The sequence below is a fragment of the Durio zibethinus genome, chromosome 13 (assembly GCF_047325235.1).
Source record: "Durio zibethinus cultivar Kanyao isolate XHJ-2024 chromosome 13, ASM4732523v1, whole genome shotgun sequence".
NCBI lineage: Eukaryota > Viridiplantae > Streptophyta > Magnoliopsida > Malvales > Malvaceae > Durio > Durio zibethinus.
In genome coordinates this window covers 970,529-983,191 of record NC_143174.1, presented here as the reverse complement: position 1 = coordinate 983,191, position 12,663 = coordinate 970,529, and the positions used below count along the sequence as shown (strand labels likewise).

At 37.4% G+C, this 12,663-nt stretch overlaps 1 protein-coding gene and 1 pseudogene across 9 annotated transcripts; both read right to left on the bottom strand.

Moving 5' to 3' along the window:
• Positions 1-101: 101 nt before the first annotated feature.
• LOC111303559 (la-related protein 1A-like) lies at positions 102-8,237 on the bottom strand. Of its 6 annotated transcripts, none has more exons than XR_016326950.1 (15): positions 7,647-8,237; positions 6,309-6,864; positions 5,921-6,080; positions 5,295-5,385; positions 5,014-5,085; positions 4,180-4,468; positions 3,913-4,102; positions 3,756-3,822; positions 2,999-3,103; positions 2,538-2,878; positions 2,238-2,398; positions 1,926-1,989; positions 1,318-1,463; positions 1,022-1,126; positions 102-659 (listed from the first exon to the last, which is right to left on the bottom strand). XR_016326950.1 is itself a non-coding variant. In XM_089742557.1 (15 exons), the coding sequence occupies exons 1-15, from the start codon at positions 7,848-7,850 to the stop codon at positions 491-493; spliced, it is 2,703 nt and encodes a 900-aa protein (XP_089598683.1). In that variant the 5' UTR covers positions 7,851-8,237; the 3' UTR covers positions 102-490. The 6 variants fall into 6 exon arrangements, 3 of the variants coding, with proteins under 3 accessions (XP_089598683.1, XP_089598684.1, XP_089598685.1); XR_016326948.1 differs by having other exon boundaries at positions 2,228-2,381; XM_089742557.1 differs by having other exon boundaries at positions 2,238-2,381.
• A 934-nt stretch (positions 8,238-9,171) lies between these two features.
• On the bottom strand, positions 9,172-12,625 carry LOC111303561 (UBP1-associated protein 2B pseudogene; annotated as a pseudogene). 3 transcript variants are annotated; one of them, XR_016326953.1, is made up of 2 exons: positions 11,014-12,625; positions 9,172-9,476 (listed from the first exon to the last, which is right to left on the bottom strand). The product of XR_016326953.1 is annotated as a UBP1-associated protein 2B pseudogene, transcript variant X3 (transcript). The 3 variants fall into 3 exon arrangements; XR_016326952.1 differs by lacking the exon at positions 9,172-9,476 and adding an exon at positions 9,659-10,687; XR_016326951.1 differs by lacking the exon at positions 9,172-9,476 and adding an exon at positions 9,659-10,186.
• Positions 12,626-12,663: the final 38 nt, after the last annotated feature.

Here is a 12,663-nt window from a genome sequence, read left to right as displayed (position 1 = left end):
TGCCCTACTTACCACCTACATATGTAACATGTTGACAAACTCTGGGCAAAGCAGATAGATATTGCATTTTAGCAAGGTAAACATGAGATGACGAAAAAGAATTACAGACAGGATAAAAATTGAATCTCTTATTGTTCAATTTTCACAAAGTTTCAACAACTTTTTTTTTTTTTTTCAGTTTCAGTTTCCCTTATGTACAACAATGCTGGGGGAAGTGGAATGAAAATGATGATCAAAGAAAAGCACAGGCACCACCTCTACAAGCTTGCAGACCACTCAAGAAAAAAGATATACCCTCGTAGCCAGAAAGCCCAAAAAAGAAGAAACAATAATGGAAAGCCTCAGGAGTAAGCAGCCGCACAGAGGTGTACAACCCCCCAATGTACAATATACAAAATCCATCTTTCCTTGGCATTCAAACCAAATGATACATAGACCATGAACTCCTCCAGTCATCAAGGTTGATCTACAAAATTGGGATTCAGTGGCACTAAGGATCAAGGACATCACTTGGTAGATAATGGCTGTCCTCTCTTGTGCTTGTATTCCTCTCTTTGGCACGGAAATCGTCGATGCCCCGGTATTCTTCTCTCAGTAGCCTATCCAATTCTGGGTGTTTCTTTAAGGGCTCTTTCTGGTCTCGGAAGTGATGGAATGCCCTACCAGACATGAGAATTCTACATTTAGAAAACGATGAAGTGGAAAGACTCAAACAGCTAATTCTAACAATAATAGAGAAATAATGTTCTCTTTTTGGTGATCTTGAACTGAAGAGAATGTCTAAATATGAGACAAGAAAAGGTTCTTCACAAATATCATTTAGTCACCACAAACCACAATCCTAGATTTCATATTGATGTTTGTCCCCATTCCCAGACGAGGGGAAAACATTTTGACCAAAAGATTCTTGAATCTTAAACATGCATCTTGGCATGATAGTTTTTTCCAGTTCAGAAATTTGAAAGGAATCCACTTTCTTAAGCAAAATGTTCCATGATAATAGAGGAAAAAAGGAAATTACCAGTATTTTTCAAGGCCATAAAGATTGCCTTTATGATAGAAATCAATGGTAAGTTGCTCAAAATCCTTATAAAGATCACCCCGATATTTCTTCTCCAAACCGTAACTGAAAAATGGAAAAACTTAAATTAGTCTGCATATAGACAGGAAAGAAGAAGCAAAACCTTCTCTTATAGTAACGAGAAAATAGTCTGTAAAGGAAACAAACTAACTAAAAAGGGGTGAAACAAAAGCAGAGTCAAAAACTGCAGAAGTGCTTCAAACAGCCATAAAATTGGGCATAATTATCAATTTTACCTATAAAACCTGAAAAGACACTCTATCCCATAATTGTAATTAGCAGCCGCATCTTCAAGAGCAAGTTTCTGGAACTCATTATACATTGAAGGGACAAATATGTCCCTAAGGAAATATGTCCAAAACCTGTACAGTGAATTCATTTCCTGCATGCAAAACCATGGAGCATCATAAAAAAAAAAGTTATAGTTCTTTACGTCTAAAAAATGCATGTAAAGAAAACCTTAAGACTTTGAAAAAATGCACATGCTCAGGTGCTGTAGACTGGCAGGGTTTAGACTACATACAGATCTAAGAGGACAAAACAACAGTGACAACAGTAAATTCAGGGCTTCATCCTCAATTAAGGCACACTATATTCAATTTCCTTCTATTACAAATGGTCAAACTGAGGACGTAGAACACCAGACAACCAAGTTTCAGTGCAACGACTGATTACCAATACAAAACAAGAGAAACTCAAACAAGAGGAATAAATGTAAATATTTTGAGTAGAGGTTACTTAGACATGTTAATCAATTAAACAATTGAAGTTGTGCAAAAGTTGTGGTTTCATTTCATATAAAACAGTTATTTAATAGCTTAGAAAGTTCAGATATAAAGTCCACCTCACTGCAACCAATTCCCAACTTCTTCCTGTCACTCAGGCAGCGCTTGTGAAACTTTAGGTACCTGAATGTAACAAAAACATGAATTAGCCAACTTTGCTTTACAAGTGCTCTTTCTCTTTCTTTCCATCTCTCCCTCTCTCTGAGCAAGCACAAGTGCATGCAGAAGGGCTCAAGCACAGATCATAAAGAAAAAGTCTTTTTTTTTTGGCACAACAAAAATCTCACAAAGTCATGATATTATATGTGGAACTGTGCAAAAGTATACACAAATACATACATATATTAGAGAAAAAATCTACCATCCCTTACTTCTGTTGCTTAAAACCATTTTCTTCTAACAGCTGATGACTTGGATGCTGAAAAGGTGGAAATGACTTTGGCAAGGAACCAACCGGTGGACTGCTAGAAAGAGTTCCACGTGGTGAACAGCTCAACTTCGAAGGAGGCCTAGGGCTGTAAAAGTTTGAAGCCTAGTAAAAAATTAGGTTTCATTTATATTTGAAACCTGTAACAACCTATATTCTTGCAATCAAAAGCTAAAAAAACAAGTCAAAAGAATTTCAGTTAGTCATGATATTTAAAATGAATAAATGGTCACTTGGAACTAACCCATGACTATCAGGAGGAGTAGAACCAAAGAAATATCCGACTGAATTACTCGGTGGACTTTCTGATATTATTGCATTTGAATTACGACTAGCTCCATGGTTTTTTAAGTTGCTGGAGAAAAATCTCTGCTTATGGAATGACTGTTGCTTGGGAAAACCTTTATTTTGCTTCCTTTGGGAACTTGCTCCTCCAGACTCTTCAAGACTACTGCTCCCAGCAGCATTTTCACCTGTCTTCAAATTTAATACTCCTGATACACCTCTTGGAGACCTTGGATTTCCATCTTTATTCTCATAAATAAAGTTATTCTTTCTACGACTAGATCGTTTAGTTTTGAGCTCCTGCTCATAACAATCATGTTCAAATAATTTGATTACAGAAAAGGAAATGCCAAAGGGAAAAATTTTAAAATATTTACCATAAAACAGTGGGAAATGAATTAGAAAAGCTAGTGCCTCAACCTGTTCATAGAAGTAAAGACCATCATTTATCACAGCAGCAAGCTCTCTAGATATGGACTTTGAATCTTTTGCACCAGCTTTTGATCCTCCACCAGTCCCGCTATTCTGTACATCAGAAGGAGTAAGTGCATCAAAAGGAAAACAGTAACATTTGACTGTTTAATATGAGTAAAACATGATCCAAACAAAACACATGCTTAAGGGCATAACCTAAAAACAGAGACAGAACATTGCAGTCTCAATTAAAAATAAGAAAATTGGAAGAAATTGGGGGAAAAGAGATGCAATATGAGAGGAGAGGACTGGAGTAGAATGTCCTCTCTGAAAGTGTCCAAATTCCAAATCATTGCTGATATGAAAAAAAATGGTTATCTTTCAATTTGCACTTGAGAAAGAACACTGACCCTTCTGAATCAAGTTTAGAAAGCTTCAACTTCACAAAATGGAAGCATTAAATTGTTCAATACCTATGAAATAACTGATTTGGATAGGGCAATTTTTTCTATATATATTCTTTTAAATTGGATTTCCATTGATTTATAAGTAAAGTCTGATATTCTTATCATTTTCTCATGACATCAAACAATCAACGTGATACTATTGAAATGTCATGACATCAGATCAACTATCATAAATTGCTAAGTAAATACTAAACTTAGAAGATCCAATGAAGGTACCAAAATGACCCACCCTTTAAACTTTAAATATAAGAATAATGTGGCGAAAAAAGAATTCATACAAAGCAGGACCATATTACCTGGGTAACAATCACAAGTCTCTGAACATCCTGATCGTAGACAACATCATCATCTTCATCATCCATTCTGAACAAAAATGCCACTCAGATATCAAGCGAACATTATTAATATCTAGAAGCATTTAAATATGCATTCTGAACAAAAACAATCTAGTACCTGTTAAGTGCTGAAAGAGTTTTTTGTGTTTTTTGCTCAACTTCTAGCTCTTCATCCAGCATAAATGTGTTTGTGAAATCATTTGACAGTTCAGCAACATTTTGCATTGTTAAGTTTGATAATAATTCCACACTTTCAGTTCTGTGGTCAATAAACCTTACAGGCTCAACTCTTTTTGACTGATCTACATCTGAGAATTTAATGTGGGAATCAGCAATTAATTTCCTGCTCAAAGCACCATTTATACCACAAATGCTTCTTCCTCACCATATAATAGAACGTGTACAGCTTCATGTTTGCTGTTACTTTTACATGTTACATCTGCAGGATTGCCCTCAGGTGAAACATGCTCCAAGTGTGCACTATTCAATGGATCTTTAACATTTTCTTCAGAGGTTTCCCCTGAATTATCTTCATTCACATCACCATTTACACAGGAATCAGTAACATTCTCTGCAATGTGGTATTGAGTAACCTGAACTTCTGATGACAAAGTTGTCTTTGAACTTGCTGGAATCCACTTGGACCACTCATCACGTCTCCTTATCTTGTCACCCTATAATCAATTACCAAGTAAAGACAAGGCCATTGAAGCAAAGAACAGCATCAAATGCCAATCTATCCAACAAAAATTACAGATTCTCACCAAGAATCTGCCCCTCTCAAATTTGATACACATGATGGAACACACAATTTATAACTATAAGGTATGATTACCAGTATCAACAACAACATTAGTTCATAATCATAGCCCCCCAGCAACTACATTAAAATTTGTTCTTTGCCAAAAACAATTTATGATAATTTATTAAAAAAATATAGATTACAAAAGGGTATCTGAATAAAGAAACGTTATTATCTTACTTGCATCATATAAGGATCTTTCAATTTTTGAAAATAAGAAACTTGTTGAAAAGAAACATTTTGGTCAAAACTATTATGAATTTGATAAAATGGGTAAATTAAAGCTAATCATGTGGAAAAGATTAATAGGTTGATTCTGTGTTCAAAATTAAACATCTGGCATGATCCCAGCTTGCATACATACAGTACAAAATCAAATTTCAAACAGTAACAATGAAAGATAGATAAAAGTCTAACCTGCACTTCTACTGTACTAGAACTCAGCAGTGCATCAAGGATAAATTGTATGTCTGTACTCATTCTCTTAACCTGTGACTCAATGTTAAAATTACGCAAAAGCTTTAAACCAATACTCCTCAAGCTACAGAAAAAGAAAGATTATAGAAAATTTAATACAATCAGTTAATGATGCAGCAACCATGAATAAAACAGTAATCCTACAAATATAAAATACAGCAGCCGCATATAATCTGTGCTATATGACCATAAGCATTATATGGTAGTGAGTTAAAACATACCCTTTTAAAGTCTGCAATTGAAGAGATTGGAACCCATCCTTGATCATCCATCAAGGAAGTCAGGTAATGGTCGTTTTGAAGATTTTTATCACTGCATAAAAAGTTTTTAGGGTCAACAAGTAATACAAACATGCACACATTATATATCAGTGAAAAAAACAAATAAATTTATGGCATTCAATTAACGTAACAATCATCTCCCAATGAATGGACTAGTTACATTGTCCATGAAACTTATGCCAAAAATCTAAAAATTTGATTTACTATATCAAAAACTCACAATGACATGCAACAGATAATTGATATAGGTCAGAGGTTAACAAAATTCTAAAGTGGATACCACAGCATCAGTTTTTGATAAGATGCCCCGTATATAACATGTGTATTCAAACTGACTCAGAAGTGAAAACATTTACATAAGGAATGGATCAATCATTTTCACCAGAGAAGTGACAAATCCAAATACCCATAAATTCCAACACTTGTAAGGGCATCTATAGACTGGGAAGAGGTATAATTTGGCAACAATTCTAGACAGTGGCACCCAGCTATAAAGAAAACAGAAATTAAACCATACAGAAAAATTATTAAATAGATAAAAGAGACAGAGAGAGTCCTTCCCTTACCTGAAATAATACTCAATTTGTTTCACTATATCGGCCCTCAAAGTTACTATCTCTGGAGGGAACACGGCAGTCCCTGGATTTATAGGGTATGAAACAAAGTGTGGAGGATGTGGTCCCCTTATAGAGCCTGGAGGAGCAATAGGCACATAGCATACAGCTCCTGGATGGTGGGCATAAGTCATTTCAAACAGAATTCATTTTATGAAAGGCATAATATCAACCAATAGCTCAAACAAGAACCGAAGGCAGCATCACCTGAGTGGCTGAGACCCAGACCTTACCTTTGTGGCATACATAATTGGCAAGGAAGCTTAAAAAAGTAAGATGTAATAAAACAGGTTGTAGTGTTTTAAATGAAGGCACCTTTTCATGGGGATTGAATAATTACCGGGGAAATTTGGACCAACAATGAAACCTGGAGTTGGACCAAAGAATGGGGGTCTAGCAAAAGGTCTTAGTTCGATACCCTGCTGCATGGGAATAGGCTCTCTAGGATTATATGCCCGTTGATGATTCCAGCGAAGATTCAAATGGCTACCAGGTTCTTGCATGTTGGGTCTTCTGTTAGAGAAGTTGGCAGGATATGCATTGGGATCTCCTCGTGGAGGAGGCTGCATTTTTCTGCTGGCATCAATACCTTGAACCGGGGGACCAAAGGCATGCATTGTTGTCTCAGATCCAGATTTTACCAACTGAGGTTCAATACCAGGAAAAGGTCCAGGGACAGGCTGGTAAGCATACCCAGGAACTGCAATGTGCGGTGGAGGTACCATAGCCTGAAAAACAGGTGGCATTGGAGGATGATAATAAGGTAAGGGTACAGGAAAACGAGGTCCAGCATTAGGATTGCGCTTAGAGCCTGACTTCTGATGGCGTGCTAATGAATGCTTATGAGAAGCATTGGTGTTTCTGGACCCATTTGACTTCTGCTGCTTGGCTGCTCCCTGGAAGACCAAAAAAATGATAAATACTTAAATTAAGCTACAATGAGATAACAATTTATTCATTTTTTCTTCTTTCTTAATTGCTTGGAGAAAAAAACAGAAATATATTGCCAACAACCAAATAAATCTCCCACTTAATATGACGGCCCAGATAGAATCATACACACAGGCAACAGCACATGCAAAAAGAAGCAAACACAGACAAATAGACTGACTGAGAGTCAGAGATCGCTAAATGATGTGGGGATTTCTTCACAGAGAAGTTATATTCCATAAAGGTTCATTAAAATTATCATCTGAGATTATGCTTCAGTTCTTTCTGTTATATGGAAACAACTCCTACGATCATCTAATAAGAAGGGGAAGGAAAAAGAGGAGGGTCATGAAAAGGTAGTACTTGGTCAGTATAGCTTAGTCTCTCCCAAAGATTTTTAGTTGGCACAAAATCAACAAAGAATTTTAAGAAACCAGAAAGGCAGTAGATCATTGGTTCTCAAGATATTATTCTGGGAATTAAAACCATTGTATGTGAGATAAACAACTAACATTCAAATAATTTATAAGTTAAAAAGGCTTAAAATCTGGTCTTTCAAGCTGACCATTTGAAATGACTTTTTAGCAAAACCACATTACAACTAACAATTACACTTTGTCACACAGTTTACCGAAACAAACTCAAATTACACCTGAACATTATCAAATTTCATCCAAATTTAACATCCATAAAAGTGATTGATCACCAATAAAAGCAAATCCAATACCAATAAAAAGCAATGACTAACCTGCTCTACTGATGGAGCTGGAGTAGACCCATCAGCAGCAAGCTGAGGATTGTCGAGTGTTTGCTGCGATCCACCAAGGTCAGGCCAAGATTGGGTCCCCATAACAGTAGCAACAGCCGTTTTGTCCCCATCAATCACCGGAGTCTTCCATGATGACTTGACCTCCTTGTGATCATCCCCTGCCTCATTCTCAGCCATCACCATAATCGCCACCAGTAAACAGCCACCAAAAAACCAACAAATCGAAAACAACCCAGATGAAAAGAACCAAAACCCAGTTCAAAAATCACCCCAAAGTTCAACTCGTGATAAGCAAATGAAAGGAGTCTTTTTGTTTACTAAAACTGAAGTTGGGTTTTCAAGATTAGGGCTTTGGTGGTTTTTAAGAGTTAAGTAAAGTTTGGTAAGAGAGTGTTGGGAAGTTTGAGAAAGATTGACAGTTGCAGACAGAGGCCAACCAAGTTTGCAAAAGTGTGTCTGCGTTAGTTTTGCTTCTTTTACATCAAAGGGAGAGAGAAAGTACAGTTGTCAGACAACTTTTTACCATCTCCAGGTGTGCAGTAAATCAAACAATGAACACTGATCAACGCCGGAAATAAAGTGGGGTTGGAGTGGAAATAAGAAAGAGTGGTCTTCAAGCGATCTGTCACGTCAGAAACCCTAGATCAGAAGCTTCTAAATGGGGCCGGATCCTTTTTTTATAATAACCCTGTGATCTATATCTTAATATCTTCAATAATACATTAATATTTTATTTCTAGTTTTTCGAAATTAATATTATGATTATTATATCATAATTCACAATTCATATCAACATTTGAAATACAAAATTTTAAACTATAATATTTTTATGCTATTTTTATAATATTTTATATAATAAGGTGCATTTACAATTGCAAAGTCTGTCAATAACTCTTAAAATTGATAACTTTTTTTCTCTCCATGTCTATTACAACCTAATTTTCATATGATTCAAACATGTTTGATGATGTTTTATTTTACCTCACAGCGCTGCTACTTCAGTTTATGTAATCATGAAATTTTGCTTTGTATCTGCACATTGCCATTGAAGGGAGATTATTTCCAATGAAACCATACAAGAAAAATCCAAAATTTTTTATCCATCAATCGCTTCGCTTTGGCCAGGAACGTATCATACATTTAACTATTTTTTTGAATCAAACATCGTATCCAGGACTCATGAATTACATGCACAAAGGCATGAATATCAACACGAGAGCATTAATCAGGGGCTATAATTTTCAGATCAAGGCAGTCATTTGGTGAAAGTTCAGACAGGGTCAAAGGAGCAACCAAGACCAGCTTCATACCTTGGACGAATAGATGCTTTGCCTGTCCCATCACCTCATCAACCAACAAATTCTTGCCCCATGAATCCAAGTCCCTCAAACAAGATGAGGGAGACATGTAGGGCAACTATGTCAAGAAGGCTTGACATGCTACTTCGTATAGTTTGGAAATAAACAAAAGGTTATATGCAAAGCAATATCTAGGACCTTCCGTGTCAGGAACAACACAATCTGGTGGGCATCTCAGAAAATTAAGTTAGCTGATACAACTCCCCATCACAAATCACAGTTTAGAACATGCTTCTGGTTTTACATGAACAAAGAATTTGCCAATGAAGACAAAGAAACCATTTCACAAATCATTGGCAAAAAGAACACCAACAACTCAATTTGTTCCCATTCCTGAGGTAAAGATTCTCAGTACCAAACTACCAATGAGAGAAACACAGGGGCAAGGAAGCAGATCCGGGAAAGAGGGTGTGGGTGGGGGTGGGTGGCGGGGTGGGAGGAGCTGGAGGTGCTGTTAAGAAAACAATAAGCATGAAAGCACCAGTCAGAACTATATAGCCATTGTACCTGCAGTTTGACATCTCATCTCATCCAATATTGCAGTTAATGATTCATAATCCCTAATGCTACAGCGCCCATCATCAAAGTAATGAACACAGCAATCTATATGAAGTTAAAATGGGGGCAGAACTCTACAAGCAGAAAAAGATTCCAGGCAATTTATGACAAGGTAAAAAGTAAGTTTACAAAACCACAAGAAATCTAGAAAATATACAAATAGCCCGAAAAAGTTTTGTCTAACGTAAAACTAAATTAAGAACTTTCTGATTCACCTAAGAAATAGAGTCACCATAAAACGAGTGCGTCAGTCAAATTAAGAAAAAAAAGTACAGAAAAGGCATTGTTTGAGTAACACACTTGAAAACTTGAAAAGGCAGAGAACAAGGCATCGTGTCCTCTGCCTGGAAATTGTACCTGTTCCCCAACACTTTTCAAGAAATAAATCTTTGAGCCGAAATAGTACATCTTTTTGAAAACACATGAATAGGCAAGGGTACTAAAATAGAAATGAAAATACAGGTTTAAGATTTGGGATCTTTATAGTAAACAAACGGTAACAACTTTTGGTTACAAATTTGAAAGACCACGTTTGCATGAGTGCCTGGAACTTCAGAATCACCATAGTCGAAAACAAAATGATTGATGCATCTATAAGAGAATCTGCACAATGAATAATAAACATAAACAGACAAGTTTCAAAAGCAAAAGATTTTGCAAAAAAAGAAATGAGAAAGATGAACTGAATTCATACCCTTGGCAAAAAAAAAAAAGATTTTGTGTTAACATGCTTTTATCCAACTAATATTTGAAGGATGACAAAGAAAGAATACAAAATGAAGTTCGATAAACATCATAAAGTGAGATGAAAGCAAGAGTAACGCTTCATAATAACATTAGAAAGAAGGGAGCTCAAAAATCGAATAAAATTTAAAGAAATATTGATAATTATAAAATTTGATAATAAGCCTTCATATTAGCAGAAAGTAGATAAGCCAAGACTCAGTAATATCCTTGTCTCGGGAAGACCAGTCTTTCTCAAACAAACAAAAAAAAACTTAGTTTGTAAAACTAGAATTAAACAATAGTTTGTAAAACTAGAATTAAACAATTAACTTAAAAGTTACAACATAATAAGAACTGTTGTCTTTCAAATTACGCCACCTGTAAATATCAATCAAAAAAGAGAAAAATATAAGTTCCTGGGGTAAACAGCAAGCCATCAACAATTAAATTCCCTTGACACTTGAACTACTATTCAATTTTATGCAATTCTTTTCCATCTTCTCAATAACCAAACCTGAACTACCCATCTCACATACTGTGAGATCATTTCAGCAGTATGCAGCAAAACATGTCACTCAATTAGATTTGACTTCTAATTTGGTAGGTCTATAATGCATAAAAAACATTCAAGTGCAACAACAAACATTAAGTATATATGTGACAAAAAATCCAACATAAATGATTATATACAGTTAAGGGCTTACCTAATGTCCCATATAAGAAGCACCGCCACCAGGTTGACTCCTACCAGCGCCGCCCTGCCCCATTTGTGGGTTCTGATACCCACCCTGAATTCCCATCTGGTTCCCGTAGCCTCCTGCAACCTGATTCCCATACCCTGCGACAGGTGCTCCCTGGTTCACAGGCGCTCCACCAAGCCCTCCAAGCAGATTACCAAGCCCCAAACCAGCTCCCTGAGTAGCAAGCAATGCAGTCAAAGCCTGTCCAAGCGCCGGGTTTAAAGCCGGTGCAGCAGCAGCCACCCCAGGGTTAAACCCAGCAGCAGCAACTCCGGGGTTGAACCCCACAGCAGCAGGCCCAGATGGAGCCATCAAATGACCAGTCTCTGATCCACCAGATGAATACTTTCCCTTCTTAGTATGATGGTAATGAGACTGAATCTGATGTTGTCCTTGCTGATGCTGCTGGTACTGCTGATGATGCCCACCAGAAGCACCACCTCCATAACCACCTTTACTCGGTTTTGGCCCATCAATGGCCTTTTGGCAATGCAAAACATGACCTTCAAAATTCTTATGAGGCTCCTCTAACGCCTTTCTTGCACCCTCAATCGACCTGTATACAAAAAGAGCAAACCCTTTAGGTTTCCCTGTCTGCTTATCAAGCCCCAACGGACCTTCCTCAATTTCCCCAAACTGTTTAAAAAACTCAAGCAACTTCTCCGGCTCCAGTTCAGCTGACACATTACTAACAAAAATCTTCCTCTGGGTATACTCAGAAACAGGCGGAGCAGTTGGAGGCGGTGCCGGAACCGGTCCTTGCGAGGCCAACTGGCAGGAAGTAGTTCTATTCCCAATCTTCTTCTGGGGCTCTTTCAAAGCCCGGCGTGCACCACTCCGATGCTTAAATAGAATAAAAGCGTAACCTTTCGATTTCCCAGAAACCCTATCGGTAACCGCTTTGCATTCTTCGATTTCACCATATTTAGAAAACTCGGCGATAAGGGTTTCAGCAGTGGTATCCCAACTGAGCCCATGAACGAAGATCTTTCGATGGGCCGGGTCCTCATCCGCAAACTCCCGAACCGACGAGATGAATTCCGGGTGTTCATCGACCGCTTTCTTAATAAGGGTAATCAATTGATCCTTCCCAAATGGTTCTAGAAGTTTCTCGAACGGCTCGTCGTCCAATTCCTCTTCTTCACCCTTTTCTTTCGATGTTCCATTTTGAAAGGCGGCGTTGAAGGAGCCAACTAGGGTTTGGTTTTCAGCTTCTTCGTCATCGTCGTCTTCGTTGTCCTCTTCTTCCTCTTCCTCTTCTTCTTCAACTTCCTCTTCTACTTCTATTTCTTCTTCTACTTCCTCTTCTTCTTCTTCTTCTTCTTCTTCTTCTTCTTCTTTCTGGTTCGGATCTTCGTCGGGTATGTATTCGGGTCGCTGTTGCTCTTCTTCCTCGATTTGTTGAGGATCCGGCGCTGGTCTGGTGGGTTCGGGTTCAGAGGATCGTTGCTTTCGCTTTTTGGCCATGGAGGAAATAAAGATTTGAAAATTAAACAAAAAAAATTATAAAAATTAGGGTTCTGGGGCTCTGGGAAGTTAGGGTTTCCAAGTGAAGGACGAAACTCGGCAATTACTTGATTTGATCTGGCTCGTTCTTGATTGGTTTTCATCTTT